The 27,869-nt window shown below is 47.5% G+C and overlaps 2 protein-coding genes across 2 annotated transcripts in view; one reads left to right on the forward strand and one right to left on the reverse strand.

The window, feature by feature from the left end:
• Positions 1-1,133: 1,133 nt before the first annotated feature.
• On the forward strand, positions 1,134-13,597 carry NIPAL4 (NIPA like domain containing 4). Its single transcript, XM_065409655.1, has 6 exons — positions 1,134-1,185; positions 6,142-6,270; positions 9,888-9,944; positions 10,580-10,670; positions 11,845-12,005; positions 12,993-13,597. Exons 1-6 carry the CDS (start codon positions 1,134-1,136, stop codon positions 13,595-13,597), a joined length of 1,095 nt encoding a protein of 364 aa, XP_065265727.1.
• A 7,465-nt stretch (positions 13,598-21,062) lies between these two features.
• Positions 21,063-27,869, reverse strand: part of ADAM19 (ADAM metallopeptidase domain 19) — a 51,010-nt gene continuing 44,203 nt past the window's right edge. The window contains exons 21-23 of the mRNA XM_065409107.1: positions 26,692-26,922; positions 23,101-23,247; positions 21,063-21,110 (exon numbers count right to left, since the gene is read on the reverse strand). Of these exons, the coding sequence (XP_065265179.1) occupies positions 21,063-21,110; positions 23,101-23,247; positions 26,692-26,922 (426 nt within the window). The remainder of the gene's footprint in view (positions 21,111-23,100; positions 23,248-26,691; positions 26,923-27,869) is intronic.

The following is a 27,869-nucleotide window of genomic DNA, read 5'->3' on the forward strand; positions in this document are numbered from 1 at the left end:
ACCAGAAAAAGAAGCTCAACAATTTTCCCACCCACACCCATTGATACAGCTTTGATGTAGATGCTGATTTTTAGTGGTGCTTTACAGAGAAGCACTTGATTCTTATCTATTTTCATGCCACCTGCTAATGAATCACATTGATAGCCCCAATTTCATCCTGCAGGATCTGAATACTTTCCAACTTCACATGCATTCACCAGCCAGGTGGTGCCCAGGACATTGCACAACAGTGGGGATGGGAAGTGGAAATTTTGGTTAAGACAAATCTGTACTCCTAGAAAAAGTGCCAGGGGATCATTTGCCAGACAAAGCCTCTGGGCCAGATTCACCATTACTGAAATCAGTGGAGTCACCACAGCATATGCAGTGATGAATCAGGACCTCTGTTTTCAAGGTCCCAGCTGAAGGAGACACACAGCCAGTAAATCTACCTAGGTGTTAATGCTGTGCCCATCACTGTGGTATCTGAGTACATAAAATTCCTGGCAATCAAAAAGAATTAGGAAGGGTTGAGTCAACCTTGCTGGTGTTTTAATTTGTGTTTTCAGAGAGTCTCGGTATCACCCCACTAAGGGACTCCTCCTTTGACCTAACTTCAGAATTATCATGTGGCAGATGCTCAGCTAGTGTCGTTTGCCAGAACTCTGTTGAATCAAGGGGGCTACGACAAGGATCTGAGGATCTGCCCCCATACCTTCTGGGTTCTCAGGCGTGATATAGTGTGCTTCTAGAGGGCAAAGGGGCACAGGAAAGAGGCCCAGCATCCTTGTCATATGCTGCAGTACTCTGATGTTAGCATCTTCTCTGGAGGAGATTTTGCCTAGGTTTTGCCAGAAGTTATTGGCATATGACATGGCCCCAAGTGCTGGATGCTGCCATAAGGGTGGCTGTGAAAACAAACGACAATCCGACCAAGAGAATAATTATTTTGTGTAACCTGACATGAGAACATAAGAGCGGCTATACTGGGTCAGACCAGTGATCCATCTAGCCCAGTATCCTGTCTTCCAACAGTGTCCAGTGCCAGGTGCCCCATAGGGAATGAACAGAACAGGTAATCATTAAGTGATCCATCCCGTGTTGCCCATTCCTAGCTTCTGATCAACTCTGTAATTGGTTGGTCTTTATTCCCAATGATCATACCACAGACAATGTGCAGCAGAGAGGGAAGCTTTGTGAGAGGTTGCTATTCTAACCTTTAACTTAACTATCTGCTCCTATAGGGGTCAGGCCATTTGGGAGTGCCTGACGAAAAGCTCTCCTCTATTTCCATAGAAAAGCAAAATTACCAAATTAGGTAGAAATGTGGTGCTGGAAGTGATGAACGACGGACTAGCTGGCAGAGGGCGGCCTGAACAGGCAGGGTGGCATTGGAGTCTCTAAATCAACAAGGGTTGGATGTCTTTCTAGAAGATATGCTCTCATTCAACCACACATTACCAGGCTTGATGCAGGAATTACTGGGTGGAGAGTCTCTGACCTGTATTGTGCAGGAGGTCAAATTAAATAACCATAATGGTCCCATTTGACCTTTAAATCTATGAGTCCTGAGCTCTACAGCAAGTTTTGTGTCAAGGGGCCTTGATAACTAGCGCTGGTCAGGAAGCAGATTTCCTGCCCCATGGAAAATGTCACGATTTCAAATTTTTTTGCAACCCCCCAAATGGAGATGAAAAGGCAGATTCTTGACATTTTTGGCAAACTGAAAATCTGCAAAAATTAAAATTCATTTTGTTGGCGTAGCCGTGGTTGTCCCAGGATATTAGCGAGACGAGGTGGGTGAGGTAATAGCTTTTATTGGACCAACTTCTGTTGGGGAGAGGGACACGCTTTCAACCTTACTCAGTATCTCCTTCAGGTACTAGACCAGGGGTCGGCAACCTTTCAGAAGTGTTGTGCCGAGTCTTCATTTATTCACTCTGATTTAAGGTTTCGCGTGCCAGTCATACATTTTAACATTTTTAGAAGGTCTCTTTCTATAAGTCTATAATATATAACTAAACCATTGTATGTAAAGTAAATAAGGTTTTTAAAATGTTTAAAATTTTAATTTAAAATTAAATTAAAATGCAGAGCCCCCCGGACCGGTGGCCAGGACCCGGGCAGTGTGAGTGCCACTGAAAATCAGCTCGCGTGCCCCCTTCGGCACGCGTGCCATAGGTTGCCTACCCCTGTACTAGACAAATGACAATCCTACCAAGAGAATAATTCTTTTGTGTAACCTGACTGACCTGAAGAAGAGCTCTGTGTAAGCTCGAAATCGTGTCTCTCTCGCCAACAGAAGTTGGTGCAATAAAAGCCATTACCTCACCCATCCTGTCTCGCTAATATCCTGGGACCGACAGGGCTACACGAACACTGCAAACAATGTTTGAATCATGGCTGTTTCAGAATTCAGTAAACAGATCTGCCGCTCTGAGCTGGGAGCCATGCCCTTCTTGTTTCTCTGGGAGCTTCCCGGTGCCCAGCCCTCACATACTATACTGAGGGGCCATAAATAGAAGATAACTTGAAAGTCAGTATTCATTTTCAAATAGGGAAAGTGTCAATATTTTTTTCCAAGTTCATTTCATTTCCCCCCCTCTCTATCTTGGTGCTGGTGGAGTCATTCCAACCTGGCAAATGCTTTTTAATGCTTCTCTCCACCCTTCAGAGAAGTGTTTTATTCAATAAAGGTCTTCCTTCCAATTACTATACTCGTGCTAGATAGCCAATGATCTTCACCTGTCGTATAGTAAATCCCTTCTTTCGGCTGCCCCTGTATTTGTTCTGCATTTGCTGAAGTCAGTTCCTGACGGAAACAAATAATGCCTTAGGCTCTGATGGCCCTGTAGTAGCAGCGTGATTGTGCTGAGATAGATTCTCCCTTAGCCTCCAGGGCTGTTAGTATATCTGGAGAGCAAGGATTGTTTGTGACTCTGTGAATAAAGAGTGGGAGTCAAATTGTTATTTCTGCTTGTGGTGGAGAAAGGGGAAATTACTTCAGAGTCTCAGTTCTTGAAGGACTTTAGCTGACAAGGGAACATCACTGATAACATATAGGACTCGCATAGTATCTGAGAAGGATACTGTGACCCCTGCTGTGTGACAGCAATATTAACTTTCAGCAGCCCTGACCAATGTCATATGACAGGAGCCAGGAAATAAAGTTCACCCTCTTCCCAGCACTCCTGCATGTCACCCATTTATAGCCAGGTGGATGTCCTAAAGCGCAGGTCACTGTATGAAAAGGACCCACAAACTACAGCTCCCGGTCCCAGCTGCTGAGCCCAAGTTTTCCTAGAGTGTGTTGACACAAAACATGTAGTGTTGTGGTAGCTGTGTTGGTCCCAGGATATTAGAGAGACAAGATACAAACATGGCTGTTCAGTGCATAGGTGTGGAAAGGCTGACACAAATGACACACATGAGTGAAGGAACACAAGCCAGAACAGATTACAGAATAGTTAGATGAGTTAGATGTATTCAAGTCATCAGGGCTTGATGAAGTTCACCTTTGGGTGTTTTCTCGGAGCCATTAGTGATTATCTTGGAGGATGGGTGAGGTCCCAGAGGACTAGAGAAGAACAAGCATAGTACTGATCTTGAAAAAGGGGTACAAAGAGAACCTGGGGAATTAGGCCGGTGAGTCTAACTTTGAGACCTGGAAAGATATTGGAACAAATGATTAAACAATCAATTTGTAAGCACCCTGAGGATAGCAGGATTATAAGAAATAGCCACCATGGATTTGTCAGGAACAAGTCAGGCTCATTTCCTTCTTTGACAGTGTTTCTGGCCTAGTGGATTGTGGGGAAGCAGTAGGTGTGCTATAGCTTGATTTTAATAAGGCTTGTGACGCAGCGCCACATGAATTCTCATAAGCCAACTAGGAAAATGTGGTCTAAATGAAATTTCTAGATGGTGGGTGCACAACTGGTTGAAAGATTATCCTCAAAGAGTAGTTATCAATGATTCACTGTCAAACTGGGAAGACATATCTAGTGGGGTCCGTCCAGGGCCGGTGCTTCCATTTAGGCAACCTAGGCGGTTGCCTAGGGTGCCAGGATTTGGGGGGGCGGCATTTTGCCACCCTCGGCGGCAATTCGGCAGCGGGGGGTCCTTCCACGCTCTGGGTCTTCAGCGGCAATTCTGCGGCGGGTCCTTCACTCGCTCTGGGACCTGCCGCCGAAGTGCCCCGAAGACCGGGAGCGCGGAAGGACCCCCTCACCGCAGAATTGCCGACGACGACCGGGAGCGCGGAAGGACCCCTGCCTAGGGCGCCAAAAACCCTGGCGCCGCTCCTGGGTCCGTCTTGGGTCTGGTACTAGTCAACATTTCCATTAATGACTTGGCTAATGGAGTGAAAAATATGCTTATAAAAGTCATGGGTGGCACCGAGCTGGGAGGGTTGTAAGCACTTTTGGGGGACAGGATTAGAATTCAAAATGGCTATGACAAATTGGGTGATTGGTCTGAAATCAACAAGATGAACTGCAATAAAGGCAAGTGCAAAGTACTACACTTAGGAAGGAAAAAGCAAACGCACCACTACGAAATGGGGAATAACTGGCTAAGCAGTGGTACTGCAGAAGAGGATCTAGGGGATATAGTGGGTAACAAATTGAATATGAGCAAAAAAATGTGATGCAGTGGGGTGTATTAACAGGAGTGTCATATGTACGACATGGGAGGTAATTGTCCCGCTCTACTCAGCACTGGTGAGGTATTAGCTGGAGTCCGGTGTCCAGTTTTGGATGCCACATTTTAAGAAAGATGTGGACAAGTGGGAGAGAGTCCAGAGGACAGCAACAAAAATGATAAAAGGTTTAGAAAACCTGACCAATGGGGAAAGGCTAAAAAAATTGGGCATCCTTAGTCTTGAGAAAAGGAGACAGCGGGTGGAGCTGATAACAGTCTTCAAATATGCGAAGGGCTGTTCTAAAGAGGACAGGGATCAATTGCTCTCCATGTCCACTGAAGGAAGGCTTATGACGCAGCAAGGGTAATTTCGGTTCGATATTAGGAAAATCTTTCTAACTATAAGGCTAGTTAAGCACTGGACTAGGTTACCAGAGGAGGTTATGGAACCCCATCCCTGGAGATATTTAAAAACAGTTCGACGAACACCTCTCAGGGAGGGTCTAGGTTTACTTGGTCCTGCCTCAGTGCAGGCAGCGGGACTAGTGACCTATCGAGGTCCCTTCCAGCCCGACATTTCCAGGATTCTAGAGCCATGCTGGGAAAAAGCTGCTGTGTCCAGCCACGCTAGCTGGAAACTTGCCAGCTAAGCGTGCCAGGGGTTTCTAGTTGTAGTACAGATGGAGCTTAAAGCCTAGTGTCCCAGTGCCACTGATGCCTACCCATGGCATCCAGCCACAAACTCATGCCACGTAATTGCCCCCTTCTTGAGGGTTTCGTACATTAAACAATTAGCATTCGTGCCTCTGTTAAGCTTTTCCTTTGCTACTTGGTTTGGTTGTTGGTTTGAACCTTTGATCTGGGGTCAGTTCCCTGCTCCAACACAGACTTCCTGCATGACCTTGGGCAAGTCACTTAGGCCCAGGTCTTCCAGCTCCTAACTTCCATTCATGTAGGAGAAACCTAAATACTTTGTGAAGCTGCTTCTTAGTCTCTCTCTGCCTCAGTTTCATGACAATAATAGGATTTACCTGGCTCCTAGGGGTGTTAGGAGGATAAACATGCTAAAGATTTTGGGGTGCTCACATACTACAGTATTGGGGGGCCACATAAGTACCTTAGGTAGAGAGATTCTGTTACTTTGATCATATTCGGTAACACCTTGACTTCAGGGGGACTGTTCATGAACTAGAGTGCATAAGGGTGCTAGAATCTGGCCTTAAATCATTTTTGTCAAGGCTGTCTAAGGACTCAGTGATAGACCTGCGATTAGAATCCTGGGTCCCAGCCCTGTGCTCCGACCACTACATCACCATCCCTAAAGAAACACATTTGATAGAGTCCCATAGAATATTCTCACTAACGTTTCACATTTGTTTTCTGTGTGCGTTGTCCTCACAGGTTCTTTGGTTACTGTTTCTTGCTCTTCTCATCGGGTCGTATGCCAGGTGATCAGTGACGGCAACCTGACCACCTCTGTCCATAAGAACCTCACTTTGCACAGCAGCTGGGCAACACAAGTAGAAAGCAAATATGGATTCTACATTGGCTTAGCCCTTGCCATCTTCTCCAGTTTCCTCATCGGCAGCAGTGTCATCCTCAAGAAGAAAGGGCTGCTGCGGCTGGTGGACAAAGGGAGCACCAGAGCAGGTATGGAGATTCCGGAGCATGGTGGGGAAGATGGGGTTTCTGCTCCCAGAATCAGATGCATTGTCCACACTCCCATAAGTAATGAGGCCGGGGGAAACTGTTGGTGCGTGTGTTTGCATCTGAAGAGCATGATAACTGGGAGTGGGGAACTTTTTATCCATCAGGGACTCTTCTCTGTGTAAATAAAACTGGATGTGGGACTCAAATGGTTCACAGCTCTGGTGCTGGCCCTTTGCCCAGGGGAGAATTTCACCCATGAAGAATGGATCAATTTACTCAGATGGGATTGCACAATTCTGTTCTCCATGAATCAAATCCTGCTTGTATTGAAGTCAATGGGGAAGTTTGCCATTGGATTCACTGGGACAGGACAAGGCCCTGTGTGTTTTTCCTGCACTGGAGAATGACATCTTATTAATGCAAAATGTCAAATTCATTTGCAGAGCCCAGAATGTGTGTATAAACTTTCCCTCTTCCACCAAGTAAATATTAACTTAATGTTAAACTACATATAAATAATTCCCCATCTGTGTTATTTATTTATTATTAATAATAATACAGTAACTAAAACATGCTGAGAACTCTACAGAACAATATGGTCTCTGTGCTGGCTGGAGAGGTTACAATCTAATCTCAGACATGATGCAGCAAGTGAGGGCCGCTGTCGTTATCTTTGCCGTCTCAGAGAGGTTATCTTTTTGATGCACCTGCACCCAGCACCTCAGAACTAAAGCAGTTCTAATGCCCTAAGAATGGTCCGGGTGGCTTTACTTCACAGGTAGAAAAGCACCTTGGATGGTGCCAATCCAAATTAGAGGTAATGATTATAAGATCCTCAGTGTTCTTCAGTTGGTGTCTCAGGTATCCTACCGCTGGCACCATGAGGTTACACTGACTATGACTTCTCAGATGACACAGAACAGGGCAGGGCTTATTACTGAGTGGGCTGGCCCCTAATGGTATTGCTGACCTTGATCCCCACTGTTTTGCAAGGTGAGGGTATGTGACACTGCAAGGCTTTACTTCCATCCCTTCACACGTGTGCATTGTCCTTAATGAGCAGAGTGCAAACCATGCCTTCTTGCTGACAGAGTGTGTCTGTCCTGATAAGATGGCCTAGGGGGGGCACGACCAGAGCTGGAGCAAGAGGGATCTCTGTGAGAGCATGCAAATGTGTCGTGCCTGTTGGGGCAAGTGGGGGGTGCTGAATGCAGGCTCTGGCTGAGGCATGCCTGTGTGGGATTGTATTGCACAAGGGGGAAGGTATGTGCCAGGATGCGATTATGCAGTAGGTGCTTGAGCAAGGGGAAGCGTGTGTATATTGCATCACGTTAGAGCAGCAGGTGGAGGTGAGTCTGAGTGGGATTTGTGGAAGCTCAGCTTGTGGTTGTTGGAGCACGTGTGTGCAGTGGGGTTGCACTGGTGTGTGCGTGTCTGTTGGCCGACCAGCCGTGTGTACAGATTCTAGGTAAATGTGGGTGTGTTTGTGTGTCCCAATAGGTGGAATTTGGAGGCGGGATGGAGTCTTATCCCCCAGTTCTGCCCACTGTTGAGTTGCACAGTGGAGTTTAGCCCATTGCTCCGGTGTCACAGACATAAGTCTTAATAGGCGTTTCGATCTGCACCTGCAGCCAACCTCATTGTGTACAAACCACAGCACCTCGCTCCTAGATAACATTTTTCATCAGTTGATCTCAAAGAGCTTTACAAAGGAGGTCAGTATCATTGTCCCTGTTTTACAGATGGGGAAACTGAGGCACAGAGCAGTGAGGTGACTTGACTAAGGTCGCCCAGCAGGCCAGGGGCAAAGCTGGGACTATAACCCAGAGCTCCTGAATGCCAGTCTGGGCCTCGAACCACTAAAGCGATACAGATCCACCCCCATGGTGACTGCCCCTTGCTGAGGACCGGCCATATGCAACAGCCGATGTTGTACAGTTCAGCTTTTTTGAGTTATCTGCCCAAAGAAATCTTAGAAATTTAACATTAACAAAAGTATTTCCCCAGCTTCCCCCTCCCAAAGCTGAGCTAACTCCGTAGTGGTCACGGGGATTTTCCAGAGTGATCCACCGTGGGGCTAAGTTCAACCATGGAAAATTTCAGCCACAAAGAAGAATTTCTGAGAAAGTTTTGCGCCAGAGACAGCCGGGATTTCTAAGGGAGCTGGTGTGTAATCTTCTCCCTGTAGCTTTCATTGAGGAGCTTGAAATGTTTCAATTCTAGCAATAGTTTCCCAAGTGTTCTTTATCCATTGCTGGCTCAGACTTTCCTTTTAGCCATCTCATCTTTCCATCTAGGCATTTATTACAGGCTCATTAGCATGGTATTTGAGCACGGCCCTCTGCTGCTGCATACTTCGACAGTCCCCGTAATTTGGGCTGTTACGTGGTAGTACCTGCTCAGCCAGTGTCATTGAAAACTGGCCCTAGCCTGCTCCCACTAAAATCAATGGGAGTTTTTGCTTTGATTTTAATGGGGACAGGATCAGGCTCTTGATGTGGAAGAACTTCAGATTTCCACTTCCCGCCCCTGCTTGAGCCTCTGAACTCTCCCTTTTTAGAGACACATTTTCCACCATCTCATTTTTATTTTTTAATGCCATAAATAATTCTGCATTGGAAATGCAGAGTCCTGAAACTCCCTGTTTGCATTAAGTCGGGGACGTTATTATTATTTATTTGTATTCCAGTAGCGCCTAGAGGCCCCAGCTGAGATCAGGACGCCTGTGTGCTAGGTACTGCACAAACACATGACAGAATCCCTGCCCAAAGAAACACGACAAAGAGTGGGAGGGGAAACAGAGGCCAAGAGAGAGAAAGCAACATGCCCAAGGTCACCCAGCCCATCAGCAGCAGAGCTTGGGATAGAACCTAGACGTCCTGAGCAGTTTAGGGCCCTATGCTCTAGCTAACACTGCCACCCATGTTGCCAGCAAGAGGTTTGTCTCCCCATCAGCTTTACCCTTTGTCTCTTCCCCCCACGATCTCCCTTTCAGGTTTCAGTCCCACATCTGGGCCCTAGCCAAGACATTTATAGCTTAGTGGTTTGAGCATTAGCCTGCTAAATCCAGCGTTGTGAGCTCAATCCTTGAGGGGGCCGTTTAGGGAACTGGGGTAAAAAGCTGACTGGGGATTGGTCCTACTTTGAGCAGGGGATTGGGCTAGATGACCTCCTGAGGTCCCTTCCAACCCTGATATTCTGTGATTTGCTGCTGGGACCCTTCCAGCAGTTCCCTGAAAAACAGAAACAATGACCATGGCTGTTAGTGGTCAAGGGCATGCAGCAAATCCATGCAAAGATGCTGCAAACTCATCACAGAGTTTTCAGTGCTTAGCACCGGCCAGGGGATAACTTTGCCTTTTCAGTGTTGTCCAATGGGATTAAATAGCTGTTTTCTATTGTATTTATGCAGGCTGTAAATACCACCTTCCACTAATAGCCTTCTCAATCTCTGGTTGCTGTGTTGGATTTTACTGATTTGTTTATTGTCTCCTCTCCTTCTAGGTTGTTTCAATAGTCATTTGAAACAACCCCTCCATAGCTCGGTATCTGCTAGTTCTTGTGGCTGTGGGTTATTTTTCTTGTAGTCCCTAAATATCTGTGCTTTGCTTTCCCAGGAGACGGAGGTCATGGCTACCTTAAGGACTGGCTGTGGTGGGCTGGACTGTTAACCAGTAAGTGGGGTTATTCACATTCCCGTGCATTTCTAGCCCTCACAAGGTTTAGAAAATGGAGGCATAACCAAGCTATTATTTTAGCCAGTTTCTCCAGTGGCTCGGAAGTTGGTTCAGTGGAGGGACGGATTCTCCACCCCTTGCAGATAGATAAATAGAGCAGAACCAGTATGCCGTGCCCGTCACATTGCAGCCCGTCTGGATTGCTTGCAGAACTAGTTCGCTCGGTTTTCCTGGCCAAGAGTATGAAAAGCCCCGGTTATACCAGGAAGGCTAGCTGGTCTGTCAGCGTACCAGGCACTGGACAAAGCCTGACCAAGGTCATGAAAGGGCACGTCTACAGCAGTAGGTAGATATTCGGGAGGGGAGAGTAGCACCTCCATCCCCCTGCTTGGTAATGGAATCCAGGATGCACAACTTCCTGCAGATCCCCCTTGTGTAAAGCTCCCTCCTCGGTAACAGTTCTCACGGGGGTTATTTTTACCCAAGATGCCCTGGCTCAATTTACATGTGGCGTGGAAACCCCCAGCAAGATTCGGGCTCCTTCCTTATCGCTCTGAAAATGCACAATGACCTTAACGAAGTACGTGTTGTAACTCACTTGCTGGCTGTTTGTTTTTCTCTTGTTTGCTCAGTGGGTGGAGGGGAAGCTGCCAACTTTGCTGCCTATGCGTTTGCACCTGCAACTATCGTCACCCCCCTTGGCGCCCTGAGCGTGCTCATAAGGTGATTTCTAGGTCTCTCTATTTTTATATTCAACCCCCTTTTTTTCCCAGATGGCACAAACGTGATTTGCGCTGCAAGAAGAAAAACATCTTGGCGATTGCTACAAAATAGACAAATAGGTGGCTGCTCTTCTCAGCGTGGGATGTTGCGCAAAGCACATTAACTGTTGGATTAAATAACATATGCCATATGGAAACAATGTATGTTGGGGTGACCAATAGTCCAGTGTCTCTTTGGAAGCTTTTATAAAAACCTCGGTCTCTTCCTCCTTGTTCTGTTCGCCCAGCGGCGGCCCTGGTATCACAACATTTTTGGCAGTGGATAGTATTGCCAATCCCAAATGCCAAAAATCATGAGAACTTTTCACAAAATCATCCATTTTGGGTTCTCTTGATTTGCAGTCTGGCTTTTGAACTTTTAGGGTGCATTGGGATCACATTTTTGCACTTTTCTCTCCTGCCAGAAGGCTAGAAACTTACTTTTCTTTTCATGAAAACTGGGAGTCTCCGATTTTCACATGACTCCAGGAGCTAGGGCTATTTTTTCAAAAAGACACCAATTCCTGCAAGACTCTCAATAAAAATGGGAGATTTAGTACCACTACAGTGGGGGAACTGCCTCCAGAGTGGGCCATTTTGATGAGCAAACATGTAGTTGGAACATGACTAGACTTTTTGCTGTTGGGTTCCCCTGTCCCTTCAAAGAGTTTCTAAAGTTTAATAACTCAATAATGAATGGAGTGTTAGTTTCTTTGGTCCTCAAACCCCTTTCTCTGGGTGCTAGGAACGTCATGTTACCCAACTGAGCATGAATGGAACTGGCCACACTATTAGTTTCTCTGGAGACACATTGATCTCTCCCCACCTATAAGCATTTTCTTTCAAGACCTTAATTTTATTTCTACATGAGTTGTGAATTTTAGGAGTCACACAGTCCGGACTCTGTTGTTAGTAACTCTGGTGTGAATCTGGAATAACCCCACTTAACTCAGTGGAGTTACTCTAGATTTACATCCACACAACAGAGAGAAGAATTTCTTCCTGGCCCTTAATAAAAGTGAAGACGTGAATGTATTTTACATGTAACCTTTTAATCTGCCTTTTGTTTAACCCTTGCCGTTCTCCCTTAGACGATTTGGGGGTAGTAACGTATTTTATTTGTCTGACCCGCACAGTGCCATCCTATCTTCCTATCTGCTCGGAGAGCGGCTAAACCTGCTGGGAAAGCTAGGCTGCATGCTGAGCATTGTGGGTAGCACGGTGATAGTGATACACGCCCCAGAGGAAGAAGAGGTCACCACGCTGGCCGAAATGGCTTCAAAACTGAAAGAGCCCGGTAAGCACCAGGCAGTTCAGCCAGCTCAAAGATGGGGCCATTTAGAGGAAAACGTATGAGCATCAGATAGAAGGAGTTTTGCTTTAGTTAGGGACCACGCCTCCAGGGTCTAGCTGAAGGATTTAATAGACTCCATGGTGCACCCCTATAACCTGTTCCCTGCAGTACCCTGTTGTGCATTCTAGTGTTTTAGACAGTGGCTCTAGAATCCTGGAGAGTGCGTGTTTGTTTTTGTAATCAGCACTTGGGATCCAGTTGTGCAGGTTTTAGAGAATCATAGTCTTGCGGTTGGGTTTGCAGTTATTTGTATGACTGGAGCATCTAGGAGCCTGATTCTATTGCTGCCCTTCTCTGAGGGGCATCCATATCTGGGCTGAATTTGTACTAGGAGCTTTTTCCCACCCCAAACCATTTGCAGTCTCAGCTTCCAAGGTGCTCAGGTTGTGACTACCTGGAGTGGAGCAGGTCAGCATTAAGGTGGACAAGCTGCAATGCGGAGGCGGCACAGCCGTTTCCCACAGTCAGCCAAATCCCGTCCTCCTTTATGCCCATGGACCCATGTGCTGATGTGGCCCTACACGTTGCCATCTGATTCGAACTTTCCATGGGCAGCGAGCTCATTCATAAACTGGTCAAATGAACCCCTGACCGGTATTTGTCTAAGGCCTTAGACTGGGATCGCATAACAAGTGACTGGGGATTCTTTGGTCCCAGATCTATAGCTGGTGGAAATCCACATAGCTTCATGCAGTTTAGTGGAGCTACAATGTTTTCCACCAGTTTGAAGATCTGGCCTTTTGGGGTTTTTTCAAACTGTATTCCTGCGTATGTCCGGTGTGTTACTGCCTTACTCTGGGTTACGTTGCTTATGACCAGCGGTGGGCTGGTGTTTGATCTCTCTGGCGTATCCCGAGTAACGCATGCTGGCGTTATAGCCTGACTGTGCATGCCAGTGGATTTCATGTTGTCACTTCTTGCCTCTCAAAGGTTTCCTCGCTTACGCTGCCATCCTCTTAGTCACCTGCCTGATTCTGATCTTCTTCCTCGCACCCCGCTACGGGCAGCGCAACATTCTCATCTACCTCACCATCTGCTCCGTGATCGGTGCCTTCTCAGTGTCTTCCGTCAAAGGACTGGGGATTGCCATCAAGGGCTTCTTTGCTGACCAGCCTGTCCTGCAGAACCCGCTGACCTGGATCCTCATCCTCACGTTGGTGGCTTCCGTCACCACTCAGATCAACTACCTCAACAAAGCCCTAGACATTTTCAACACCTCCTTGGTATTTCCCATCTACTACGTGTTATTCACCACCATAGTCATCACCACTTCTATCATCCTCTTTAAGGAGTGGGTCGCCATGTCGGTGGTGGACATTATTGGGACGGTTTGTGGCTTCCTCACCATTATTTTGGGGGTGTTTTTACTCCATGCCTTCAAAGACATGGATATAAATTTGGGGAACCTACCGCATGTTCTTCAGAACAGCGACCAGGCACCAGCAATCAAGGACGACAAGAACATTCTGATAGAAGTGGACAATTCTGGCATGATTGCCGATGATAAACCCAAAGTATTCATGATCTACAGCTAAAGCAGGGATATAAATGTTCAAGGGCAGAGGATGCTGCTCTGAACAGGCTAAAACGTTACTGAGAAATTTTAAAGCAAAAGCACAGAAAGTAAAACTAATCATGGGGCTGACCTAATGCTACTAGAGTCAAATGAAATCTTCCAGTGGGCTCTGGAGAAGGCCTGATGTCATAACACAAGGAAGGGGTATATTTTGTGTTCATCCACAAGACATCAACATGAATAGCTGCTGAAAGTGGCAACTCCCTTGAAATATGACAAGCTTGGAGCAAAATTCTACTCTGGGATCCTTTCTGATGGCTGGTCTCTCAACATTGTCAGTTTCTAGTGCACGATCTGCACACGTTTTCCTAAGCAGAACTCTGGCTGATGTGCTTACTTCAAACTGACCTCCACTGACTGACTGATTAGTGGCTTTTGATTTCTTTACAGCCCCTATCCCAAGAGCTTTAGGTACTTCTACAAAACTTAAAATACATGGCAACAGCAAACAGAAAGGGCAGAGACCCCCCAGTGAATATTCTGCCCTTGCAAACCCCCTGGGCAGCTTACCCAGGCGGATAGCAACAGCAAGTCCTGACAACCCCTTAACTCTTCCAATCCCCGAAAGCCTGGGGGAAAAGATGGGTTTTCAGCATGCCATTGGCTTGTCAGAGCAAGTTCCATAGTAAAAGGCCCACTCCTGGAAAACACCCTCCTCTGACCCACCAACCCCCTCTTTTTGAAGCCAGGACACACCTTCATCCTGGGCAAGTAAATATTTAGACAGGCAAGTAAGGGATCATTTGTTTTTGTTGCCATCCTACCAAAGGGCAGCCAAACAGATTTTGTATCTAATAAATTGTCAGGGTAATTATGCAACATGACTTTATGGCCTCTGATGATTTTAACCACAGCAGTGTAGCATGGGGCGTTCCACGCAAGGATCTAGTGCAACATTTGAGAGGGGCTTGAACCAAAACATCCTTAAAGAGGAAGTTCAGGTCAGATCTGAACATAGTTTCTGTCGCTTTAGTGAGAGAAACCAAAACCTCAGGTCCCAACACCCTGAATGCTGAGAAAGTTTGAAGCTCTCTCAGCCCTCCCAATGCAGAATAGACCCTAGCAGGGCAGGGAAGTTAGCAGTGTTTGTCCTAAGGTGGTGAAAGCTGCCACTGCCTGGCTGCAGGGGAACCTAATCTATCTGAGTGCACGAATGGAGAAGGGTGGACTCACTGCTGGAACCCCCGCCCCCAAATTGCTGGATGATGTAGTATCATAGAATATCAGGGTTGGAAGGGACCTTGGGAGGTCATCTAGTCCAACCCCCTGCTCAAAGCAAGACCAATCCCCAGATAGATTTTTGCCCCAGATCCCTAAATGGCCCTCTCAAGGATTGAACTCACAACCCTAGGTTTAGAAGGCCAATGCTCAAACCACTGAGCTATCCCTCCCCCCGTATAACAGGCTCTCACCTAGCACCCCCAGCTAAAGGACCCCAGAGAAAGCAGCCAAACTCCATCCACACACCGCTTGCTGAAGTCCCCTGCCTGCCTCGGCCTATTTCTGGCGTTTTCCACAGCCCCTTCCTGAGCTCACTCTTCGCTCCTCTCCCTTGCTCTGCAGAGTGCTTGCCCATTCTCCATCAGAGCACTACCTCCCCTGGTCTTCTCCCTAGAAGCCCATTCCTACCAAGGCACTAACGCTCAGGGCTTTTTCCCTGGACTCCCTTCCCCTCTGCTAGGGCCTAGCTCCAGTCTACCCCCAAGGCCAGCCACCTAGGGTTGACATCCTCTGAGGCCCACCTACAACCCTCTCCCATTACGGCCAGCCCCAGGCTGTAACCTCCCTCCAACTGAGCATGTGCTGCCTTTTGTGCAAACCCTCTTGCTCTCAGCTGGGCCCAGTCATGAATCAAAGCCACCTGGTCCCCGGCCAGTTAGGAGCAGCTGGAGGGGGTTCTGACTCCCTTATAGGATGAGCCAGCTGGTGACAATGAGCTAATAGCCAGTGCAAGTGTGTCAGTCATACGAGGCAGAGCTCAATCTTGCCAGTGGTGAAGAGCTGTAGAATGTACACCCCAGGCCCTAAATGATCAGCAGGCAACCGCCTGAGAGAACGCAGGTCTGCTGCTCTTCAGCTAATGATTTCACATAGGACAGCCCCAGACTTCAGCTTGGTAGTTCAGAGAGAGGGTTGGGGGTTGATTCAATCTTTTACAGAGAGGAGCTCTTAACCAAATGCCAAGGTTTCAATCGGCTCAGCTTGGAAGTACCCACAGATTTCTAAAGGGTTGGCTGTGAAGTTTTGGTTCAGCCCCATCTCTGCGTTAACCTGTTGTTCTACTAGGACATTGCTTTGTGCTGGGTAACGCTGTGGGCTGTGACAGCGCCAGGACTGCGTTTGAAATTATCTGCGTTCACTAGAAAGGTGAACGATGCCACTTAAGGCTATAGGGCCAGATTCTGCCAGTTTATGGTGAGTAATAACATTGCAATGGGACTTCCTCTGCAGGAAGGGACCATTCAGCTTGAGTAGTAATGGCACAATCTGCCCCTTAGCATATTTTTTTTTAAACAGGGCTCTGGCAAAGTGTGTGTGTGTGTATATATGTATAGTATATAATTAATCTTTGGTTTTGTGAGCTGTGGGGGGAGCAGTTTTCTGCAGCACTATGTTAATTAGCTTTCACGTGAGTGTTTTTCACATTAGCTCTAATTGATGCGGAGCGTCTTCTGTAAAGTTACTGGGCCTGATTCTGCCCTTGCATGAGCCAGTGTAAATGGGGACCGAGCTCAGCGGAGTAACATCGGCCTTGGAGAGCGGCAAATCACTGACTGTCACTGGCTTCCTCAAGTCTTAGCACCTTTCCTTGGTCAGTGAAAGTGCTTCTTTAGCCTGGAAGACCAATTGGGTGCAAATGCGAAAGACTTTTTTGGCAAATGAGATTAGTAACCAAATAGGCAAATGGTTTCGAAGCTGAGGTTTGGGGAGCCCATTGTGGGCTGTTTGGGAGATTTGCAAAACTAGTTTCCAAGTCTTTTCTTCCCCTCATTGAAACCCATATGCTTTTTGTCCCCAAGGGAAGTGTGGGCTGTGCCTTAGAAGCCAGGCTGGCATAAGTGGGTAACCGATCTGTGGCTGTAGAGAGTGATTTTTTTATTAGCATTTTTCTTTCCTCACCTCGTCTTTGCAGTCTCTCTGTCTGTGGTTTGCACTGTGCCCTGCTCCCCTTCCCCCTGGATTTTTACTCTTCTCCGCACAGCTCCCTCTTCCACAGTGTCTTTCAGCCACAACCCCCACAATCTGAGTCCTCCCCCACCTTTTGAACCCACAACGTGAGCTTTAGTTAATCCTGAATCGTGGTGCTCGGTTGCTGGTAGCAACCACTGTGGGCTGAGTAAGCAGAGCCTTCAGATGATTGTGATCTAGTTCCCCTACAGCGGAACAACGCTCATGTCAGTCTCCTGAAACCACACGTGGATCCCTGAAAAACATCTCGGCTCTCTTTGGATCTGGTTTAAGAACACGGCTGGTCCCAGCGCACAGGTAGAGCCTCTATGTACTGGCATCCGAGTGCTGAGTTAAAGGGGAAGATCAGCCGCTGGGGTAAATTGTCATAGCCCTGTTGACTTTAAATGGAGCTAGGATCCCTCCGGTGTCTGGTTTTTTAAAGGGTTGGAGATGTGGGGAGATTTACTAGATACAGAGTCCAATGAAAACCCCCAGCATTATTTTATGAGCGGAAGGTTCAGCTAATGAGCTCAGCACGTCAGCGCTACGCTCAACACCCGTCACTTGTGGCCAGCTGAATAAGTGGGGTGGCAGCGTCCAGGGGCAGGAGATTGGAGCAACACGCTGAGCCGGAAGTCACCGCTGTGACCCATGAAAGTCAATGTCCCCCAACTCTGCCGTGGAGCTGCCAGACCTCACATTATGTCCTTTGGGGCCCTCAACACAAGGTGATACAAGACGCCATCTGGCCCTGCCTGCAAGATCCTGGGCTCTTTATTCCTAATGAACGTGCTTTATACATACTGGGAAGAGGCAGAATTAATGTATCTGTGACTAGCTTTGATGTTTAACCGGAGGCAACCCCCCACGTTCAATGACATTTCAATAACATTTGTACTTAGAGGGAGAATAAAGAGTTTTATACAAACGCTTGAGGGCTGAGCTGAAATCTTTCTGAGTGGTTCTTTGTTGCGAATTTATTGCTGTGCCGCATGTGGGTATACTGCCGGCATCTGCATCATAGCAAGAAATAGAACCGTGGCAAAGAGATTAGAACAGCAGCTCCCTCTCCTGGTAAAGAAAAACGGTCCTTGCTGCTCTGCTCTCCCTGTAATTCCAGTTTCAGTTCCTAGCCATGGCTTTGCTTTGTGGGTTGAATTCTGGAGCGACAAGGCGGGTGAGGGAGTATCTTTTGTTGGACTAACGTCTGTTGGAGAAAGAGAGAGAGAAGCTTTCGTGCTAGACAGAGCTCTTCTTCAGGTCTGCAACCGACTGGAGTCTTTGCAGTGCCTGAACGTACCTAAACGTTTAGAAAAGACCTTTTCCCTGGAATCGCATCACTTCTGAACAGGGCACGTCCCTCTTTAAGAGCGTATCAGTCACCAGGCTGAGCTAGCGCTGTCTGGCATTGATTCAGTTAGCAACACTCCCATGCAACAGGTCAATGACAATTGACAACAGATTTATTCAATAGAAACTAGGCAAAAGGCACAATGAATTGCATTATTCAAGTATTTGCATAGGTGCAGAGAGAGCATTATTGTAAACAATACATGGACCGAAGAGAAAGTGACACATAGTTTGTATATGTTCTCCCAAATAAAATAAAAAATAAATAAATCACATTTTCGTTTCTCCCCCCCCCCTTCATTCACTCAGCTCACACACGTGGAAATGTAACGTGATTTACTGAGCGTTCCCTTTTGGAGGCTTTACAATATCCCAGAACTGCAGGGTTCCCTTCAGGCTTCAGGGCATGTCCAGTTGTTTTCTGAGCCCTGTGTTCCCTGGCTCTATTGAAGTCAGTGGAAAGTATCCTAAGGATTTCAGTGGGCCCGGATCAGAACCAGAGGCTGTAGCTGAGGGGTCGCTGTCTGCAGGAGTTAATAAGGGTGTGTGTGGTTTTAATAAGAGGTCGAGCTATGTTCAAAATGTGCATCTGGTGCTGATAGGGATTGAGGCCTAAATGCATGGTGTGTCCTTTCCCCCCACCCTGTGTCCATCTAGTCTGTGAGCTCTTTGGGGCAGGGATTGTCTACCACTCCTTGCACAATGGGGGCTCATTCTGGGTTGGGGCCTTGGCACTGTCGTAATAAACATGATTCATAACAATAAACAGAGTGGTGAAAAGCCAGCTAAGGTGGCCGTTACAATCACTGGAAGATTAAAAAACCCTCTGAGAAATAACTGGCTGCTGGTGCGATACCCTTCTTTCAGGGTCTTTTGCAAGGGCCTATAAAAATACTTTGATTTTGTCAAACTGCAAATGGCTGCTTTGCATTGAAGCACTGATGCCAGTGGACAGTAATCAGGAGCAGGTGTGGAGAAAAACATTTCAAGGGTAGCGAGAGTCACTTACAGCCCCATTTGGGGGGCATTATTGGTTGGTTTTTAAGGAGTATGAAAATCTCGGCAGAGGGTCCAAACTAACCATTGCAATGAGTAGACAGCTGGATGGGAACAAAGTGCCCTTGTTTACTTATAGAACCTTGAGGAGGAAGAAATGCTAATGTTGCAAAAAATGGCTCGGTCCATCTTTAGATGCCAGCCAAACCTAATGTAAATGTTCAGAGGTATTTCTTCATGGTCAGGTAGCAATAATGGAATCACAACCCAGAACAGGTTTTTGCAGCAAACCGTAGGATTTCTTACACTGTGCAGCTTGGACTATTCGACTTGAAGACTTCTAGTCATAATAAGTCGGATATGACAGCTATTGTGTCTCTAGCTCCAGAACTGCTGATGCTCACACATGAAGTAATTTCAAGGAAAACGGAAAAATTGCTGGGGGAACAAAATGTCCCAAATCTAAAATCTTGAGATAAAATGTGTGGGAACCTAAATCAGTTAAAAAAAAAAACCAACAAATTCACAATGTTAAGGCCCTAGGATTAGGACCTTCAGTTTAAAGTGCACATGGACAACTGCCTCCACGAGGTCCATTTAGAGGAGAGTTTGGATTCAATCAGCTGTCCAACAAAAGCACCATGTGTCATAGAAATCTTCCATTGCTCTCCCAACTGGGAAGCTTTAAAGTTACGTTTCTTGTTAGTCTGGTGACCAGGTACCCAGTGTTGCTCTGTATTGCTCAACACAGAATGGAGGCTGATGGGCTATATACAGAAAGTGTACGGGTCTGGTTAGCTGTGGTACCGCATTATGGCAGGAAGGTGCCACCACCCAGACTTCATTTTAACTCCATTTGACTGTTCACCCTGTATTTTCTTTAGAGAGTTTTTCTGTAGTACCTAGTGTAAGTCCAAACGACACTGATAAGGGCACATAAACCAAGCTGGAAATGCCACTAGATCTTACACTTACATCAACAAGACAAGACAGAGGAATCAAGCAGTTAATGCAATACAACCGACTGGCCGTGATGGAAAGGGTCTTGCTAGGGATGGTCTGGTTGGGAGGAGGTTTCCAGCCCAGGTTACTTCAGCATGGCATATTTTCCACTGTTTCCTTCCCCGCTGCTGACCAGTCAGTCAATGCCCAGGGAAACAGAACGGACTGAAGCCTTTGATAGCTCTGTAGCAGTGACACCCTCGCAGCTGTGCCTGCTCTGGACAGACCAAGGGAAGCAGAGTGGTGTGATCCTTAGAGCACCGCCTGTCAAGTCCAGCAGCTGACAAATTCAGATCACTGAGCACTGGAGCACTAACGTACTGATGAAATATAGCGTGTTGGTGTAGCCATCTCAGTCCCAAGATATTAGAGACACTAGGTGGGTGAGGTCATATTTTTTAAAATATGGAGCACTCTCTCTCCCCAGCCCCCCTCTTCTGCATTATACATTGCACAATAATATGTCACTGCCATTTTAATCAAGTAACTCCTGTATTGCAGGAAGCCAAAGGCACAGTGGGCCAAATTCAGTCTTGGCATATTCTGATGCAATTCCCACTGGTGTCACTAGGTGTTGCATCTGCCTACACTAGGACTGTGATTTAGTTGGGAATTGGTCCTGCTTTGAGCAGGGGGTTGGACTAGATGACCTCCTGAGGTCCCTTCCAACCCTGATATTCTAGGATTCTATGATAGCGACATCCATTTGTGCAGGGCCGGATGTGGCCCAGTGAGCCAGGTGGGAACATGGGGCCAGGGGAGAGGAGATCAAGCTCTGAACATGACCTGTGTATCTGCTTCCTGGTGACAAAGACATCCAGTTCCTGGTGAGATCCTGAGTCGATACGGAAAGAATCCCTGTTTGGCTGGATGACCCCAGCCGTGCGGCACAGAGGGCCTGGCCATCATTTTTTCAAGGCGTCCGCTCCTCCGGCTAGCTTCACTGTTGAATTCTGGTGAGGGGAGTTACAATGGGGGGGGGGGGGGGGGGAAAGACACTGAAATAAGTATTTGTGAAAAAGAAAAAGCTTCCCACTTGTTCTCACTCAGCTCACACCACAGAGGGACAGGCCAGGCTGTCTGAGTCCAGCTGACTGATGGAAGAAACATATAGGAACCCTGGCGACGTCATGCCAATTCAGACCTGTATCCCGCCTCTGGCCGTGGCCCGTACCAGACTCTTCACAGGAAGGCGCAAGAATCCCCATAATGGACACTGCTAGAGTAACCCACCCATAGGGAAAGTTTCTTCCTGACCCCAGGCAGTTAGAGGCTGGGCTCAGACTTTATATTAAGCGTGAGTCAATGATTAATAGACGCTATAAGCACATTACATAGATGAGTAATGTATTCTAAGCAAGAAACAAAGAATTTTGAATTCACATTCAGAAAAGACAACTATATGGCCAAGCCTATAGGGTCCCCAACCTCAGGGCATAAGAAATGTTTGCAGCCAACTGCACATGACCTAAACCTTTCCTTGCAGTTTACATACATGAGTAATGTGTGTTACAGATGGTTATAAGTTAGTCACTGGACAGTGGTGTAGCTGGTTATAAGCCGTGGTCTCAAACAATCTATAAAAATTGATTAACCATTTGTTAAAACACTATTAAGCATTTATCAACTCTTTATCAATGGAACCCTAATATAAAGAGTGACAAGATTGGAATTTTCCCTGAAGCAGGAAAGTTTATATCCCTTATCATTTATTTTTGTCCAATCTAATATAATGGTGGGTGTTTTCAGTAGTCAAATACATGTCTAATTCTTTAAGAATCCTGTGGCAATGAGTTCCACAGGCAATGGGTTGTGTTAAAGCATGTTTACTCTGATCAGGTCCAAATTGGTTGCCTTTCAATTTCATTGGCTGGCCCCCTTGTTCTGAATTTATGCAAAAGGGTAAATTGGAGTGCCTGAATTACTTTTTCTATAGCCTTCATTATTTTGTGCCCACCTACATCATGTCCTCTCTTATTCTTCTCCTTTCAAAATATCTCCTCAGAGGCCGTTCTGACTAATCTTTTACGTCACCCGTCCCTGGACCCCAGAACGGAACACAGGATGAAGGCCTGCCATCAATTTATAATTATACACTGCCATCGTAATATTGTCAGTATTTTTTTTCTAGCCCATTCCTAACATATCCAGTATGGCTGCCGCTGTACAATGAGCAGAAGTTTACTCTGAGCTATCCACAGTGACAAATCAAGCCTTTCCCTTGAGCGATAAAGGGCTTCTTTAAAAACCAGCCTGGTGTCGGAGTAGCTAGAGTTCTTCCTTCCTGCGTGTATTGTCCTGTATTTAGCAACCACGAGTTTCATCTGCCATCATGCTAGCCAGTCACTTGGCTTTGAAATTCCTCAGCGCCTCACTAGTCTTGACCAACGTAAATAATCGTCTGTCATCAGCATGTTTTGCCACCATGGTCGCTGCTCGTGCCCTTCTCTAGACCATTAATTAATGTAGAGATTTAATCTCTGGAAAATGTTATGGGAGCTAGAGAATTAAAAAGCAACTCAACTGCTGTGGACTATAACCCAGTCACAGGATTGCCTATATTCAGCAATTCCCACGGCTGAATTTGTGTTTCTATTAAAGACTATTTTGAAACAGCCACTGTCCTTGGTATCCCTGGAGAGTTGAATCCATTCGATCGTTTAACCCAACAAATACATAGTGAGAAATGAACTAAAATCAGTGCCATCAACCCTACAACAACAAACAGGTGCGTGCAGCCCAGCACTCATAAGCAACCCAGCCACAATAAACCAGCGAAGGAAAATATTTTGGTGATAAAACCTTCTTGTTTCCTTTAACCGCCCTGCACTAGTGGATTTTGTATTTTAATAGCAAGGTGATTTTATATGTCTGGAACAGCCATGCTTAGTGGTGGTGAGAGCATGCTGCTCTCCTCTGTGGTATTTTGTAAGCAAGCCCTACCTCCGCCGGTGGTGGGTGTCGTCCTGGGCGCCTTCCAGCAGCAGGTGGCGGTAGCGTTGTGGTGTTCATCTTTGGCACAGTCCTGGGTCCAGTAGGGACGGGGTTAGTCGGCAAAGCTTTCTGTGGGGGGCGGGGTCTAGCAGGGTCCTAAGCAAGAAACAAAGAGCTTTGAATTCACATTCAGGAAGGGCGCCTCTATGGCCAAGCCTATGAGGTCCCCAACCTCAGAGCATAAGAAAGGTTTGCAGCCAATTGCTCATGACTTAACCCTTTCCTTGCCCTTTCCATGGATGACTGCAGTTACTGAGAGCCTAGAATCCCATGTAATGCATCAGCTCAAGCCCACTGCCGGCCCTGACAGAGGCCTTTGGCACACCTGCCAGCGCCCTGGCCCTCTCAAGAGCAGGCATTCGCCAGCTGCAGATTAGGAGCTCTGCAAAGAGCACGGAAGGTGGTTTCGCCCACCCTGCCCTGCGCCCAGTTTTTCTCCCTCCTCATTACAAAGCCCAGGAAGTCATTAGCTAAAAGGTCCTGAGCGTCTGCTCGATTTCCTGGCTCGTATTGATTGCCAGAGCTGTTACTGAAAGGTGCTTAAGGGGGCTTCTGAATCCGATACCCACCTGATGCCAATTTAGCCATACCGTATAACTGGCAAACGGTCCATATCTTGGAGGTGTCTGCTTTAGCCCCCAAGGAGAATATCAAGTATTGCTCCGAAAATGAAACAACTCCATATGGGGGGCGAAGGCCAATGACAGAACTAACCTGTCACCTCTGGAGACCTGTACTCAGATCTGCCTTAGATCACAACGGAGGGAGACTAGCTGGCTCAAGGGATGGGAGATGGAGCTGTCCATCTCTAGGTCACAGGCTTGGATCTGGTCCAAGGGGCTTCTGACAGTTGTTACAATCTAATGGCTCTTTGGTGACCGGCGTGAAATGGGCTGGTGGGCTCAGCTCAGCCCAATAACTATTGGACAGTGGTTCACCTCACGACATGCCCCCCCATGCTGGTGGTCTCAGCCAATGGCTGCTGCCCATGTTCCCTGCCTGTTCTGACCAGGACTAGAGCACTTCTGCCTCCAGAGCTTTTAATTCGCATGATTTCCTGAGCTCTGATTTGGATTGGAAAGTTTCAGCCCAGTACTTAGACCCATAGACTTTAAGGTCAGAAGGGACCATCATGACCATCTAGTCTGACCTCCTGCACATGGCAGGCCACCACACCTCACCCACCCCCTCCTGTAACAGACCCATAACCTCTGGCTGAGTAACTGACATCCTCGAATCATGGTTTAAAGACTTCAACTTACAGAGAATCCACCATTTACACTAGTTTAAACCTGCAAGTGACCCATGCCCCATGCTGCATACACACAACACATACGCATGCACGCACACACATATATTATATAAACTATACATGCAAATGCACACACACACCAGCATCTGATTGCAACTAATTTTTTTAATACAAACAAACAATGACTCTTGTCCTGCAACAAACAGCCGCCCATGGGATACTCTCAGCGTTACATTTTCTATTCTCATAACCACATTCAGTGCAAAACAAATGACTCTTGGGAGCAGTCATCTCAGAGGACCTACTCACATGGCACTGCTTAGCTTCCGTGTTTAGCCATTGTGCTGCAGGTGCTGATGTAATAAACAAGTCTGCCTTTACAGTTTGGAGGGCACCCCAAAATCCCCCATGTTCAACTGAACACCTACAGATGCAACACTCGATGGTTCACATCAGCTAGTGCTTGGGTATTTATCACCACTAACTCACGAGTCCTGCTCTTGTGTTCAAGGGGGAATTTCTAACTCCTTCAATGAAGTCTATCAACACCTGTGTCCAGAGAGTCCTGATAGGTACAGCAAGTGCTCACATGCTGTGGATCCTTAGGAAAGACACTGACATGGAGAAATGCAGTGAAACTAGTCATTGCCCATATATCTTCTAATCTCTGTGGCCCTCACCCAATCAAATGATAGGGGACCTTCCTTCTTGAAACCGCCGCAGAAGCGTTCCTCTGCTGTAGGTCTGACTGATACAACCTCAGCGGCGTTGCATATCTGGTTGTCACAGAGAAGAAACATGTGTCTGGAGGAAACTTGTCAACAAACAGCCACAAGGGATATTTTCTCATTATTGATCAGAGGCCACTTCCTGCTTTTGTTTGTATTTTTTCCTGTGAATAGCCTAATTGCAGAATTGTCCATAGGAACAATGGAGCTAGAAACAAATCCCATTCACTGAAATCCTGTGTTCTTCGGTGTTTTGTTCTGATTTCTCCTCTACATCCTTTGGAGACGCTCTCTGAAGCCAAATTCCTGCTGCCTCCCGTGATGCAGCTCTCTCCTGGCATGCATCTTTGGAAGGTTTTCCTCTGGTTCTGGCCCTAAGCTAGTAAAAGGGCTTTCAAGGAATTGTGGGTGGTTTGAAGAGGGTTGTATGCTGACTCGAGTGAAGGAAATTTAGCAAATCAATTACACGCTGCATGAGGCCCGATAGATATGGAACAACCTAACATATAATCCAAGTGTGGCCAATCTGCAGCCACACAGTGCTACACTGCAGCCTGAGGCTGCACCTCCAGGGAATGCTCCTGGAGGTGGCCAGATCGAGATGGTCTATTGCATGATGGGGCCTATCACTGATTGCTAATTGCATGCTGGGGGTTGTCGTCTCCATAGGCTATAACGCTATAAAAGTCAAGAGTGACTGCAATCTGCTTCTTTAATACAAAATGGGTGTGGCTCTTCGGCTCCTGGCAAATTGTCAGCAGGTACGTTTACACCGCAAAGACAAACCAGCAGCTGGCCCATGCCAGCCGATTTGGACCCATGGGGCTCTGGCTGCGGGGCTGCTGTGTAGACCTCCAAGCTTGGGATGGAGCCCGGGCTCTGGGACCCTGCGAGGTGGGAGGGTCTCAGACCTCAGGCTGCAGCCTGAGCCCTGCGGCATGGACCAGCTGCTGGTGTCTAGTTGCTGTGTAGACATACCCAGTGTGACCTCAGTTACACAAAGACTTGGTGCCCCTGCTGAAGGAAATGGTATTGCCTGAGACTGGCTAACAGTCTCCTTTGCACCCAGCGGGACATCCGGAGAACTGACAGAGCTGAATGAAGAATAATCATTGAAAAAGCGCACATTATCAACTGCAGTATGAGGCAGCAGGAGCACATGTGCTAACCTCTCCACTGGGAACAAATAGAACTGTCCTGCAGGAAGAGGGAACACAATGGAGTTCATTCACCTGCATCTCATCTCAAGAGATGTGAATGAAACCTAAAGGCAAGCACAAAAGAACGGAGTCCCTGGTGGTTCCATCCCACCCACTCCTGTGCCCAGTTCAGCACAGCTCTCGGTCAGAGAGAGCACAGGTGGGGGAAATGCATCGTTTGAGCTGCAGTCGGAAAGGTTAGTCACTGGTCTCTGCCCCATGCCTGGTGCTAGTGACCATCAGAACTCGAACGTTGCCATGAGCAGTTAGACGCCAGCACGTTCGCTCAGAGCAGGTGGCACGTTCCAACCACAGTAAAGGACAGACAGATCTATGGCAAATTGCAATCGGATTCCTTTACCTGTGAGACTATGGGTTTTGGAGCAGGGGGTGCTGGCCTGGTTGGAGGAATTCGTCTTGCAGTGTCCTTCGGAATCCCATCTATCTGATATACCGGACCAGGGGATTTCCTGGTGTCGTTGCTGTGGCCAGCTGGGAAAGCAGGTGGTTGCTGTATATTAGTTTTGAGAGCTGGGGCAGGTTTGGGGTGAAGCACAGCAGGTTTCGATGGGATTTCTGGGGTGGAGGTAGCCTGCATACAAGTCACACAAACACCAGGCATTATTTCCACATCAGACATGCTGCTTTCTATACTCATTGTCGCACCTCTGTTTCGTCCATGAGGCCTTCCAGCAATACAGCAAAAAGTGCTGACTACAGAGTCATAAACTGACCAAGTGACTCTGTCTTCGGCCATGGATATCTAGCAAACGTTGATCATCTTGGATCATTTTGCCTGTGACACAGTCCACACCAGGAAGTTTACAAGTGTCAGCAACGGGTGCATTGAATAGTGTAGAAAACAATTTGGCTGTGATTTTCAAAGGAGCCAAAAGGAGTGAGTCTAGGGTTGCCAACTTTTTACTCACACAAAACCGAACACCCTTGCCCCGCCCCTCCTCTGAGGCCCCACCCCCTCTCACTCCATCCCCACCACCACCACCACCACCGTAACTCGCTCTCCCCACCCTCACTCACTCATTTTCACCGGGCTGGCTCAGGGGGCTGGGGTGCGGGAGGGGGTGAGGGCTCCAGCTGGGGGTGTGGGCCAGGGATGAGGGGTTTGGGGTGCAGGAGGGGTCTCCGGGCTGAGGTTGGGGTGTGGGAGGAGGTACAGGCTCTGGGCTGGGGGTGCAGATTCTGGGGTGGGGCCAGAAATGAGGGGTTCAGGGTGCGGGAGGGGGTTCTGGGCTGGGGCAGAGGGTTGGGGTGGTGAGGGCTCCGGCTGGAGGTGCGGGCTCTGATGTGGGGCTGGGGATGAGGGATTTGGGGTACAGGAGGGTGCTCCAGGCTGGGACCGAGGGGTTTGGAGTGTGGGAGGGGGCTCTGGGCTGGGGTGCGGGCGGTATGAGGGCTCTGGCTGGGGGTGCAGACTTCCTGTGACCCACAGGAAAAAAATCAAACACGGGCCACTCAGCCACCTGGGGGTGGGGCACGGAGGCTCGGGGCTTCCCCCTGCAGCGGGGCGAGTTGGCGCTT

The sequence above is a fragment of the Emys orbicularis genome, chromosome 8 (assembly GCF_028017835.1).
Source record: "Emys orbicularis isolate rEmyOrb1 chromosome 8, rEmyOrb1.hap1, whole genome shotgun sequence".
NCBI classification, from domain to species: domain Eukaryota; kingdom Metazoa; phylum Chordata; order Testudines; family Emydidae; genus Emys; species Emys orbicularis.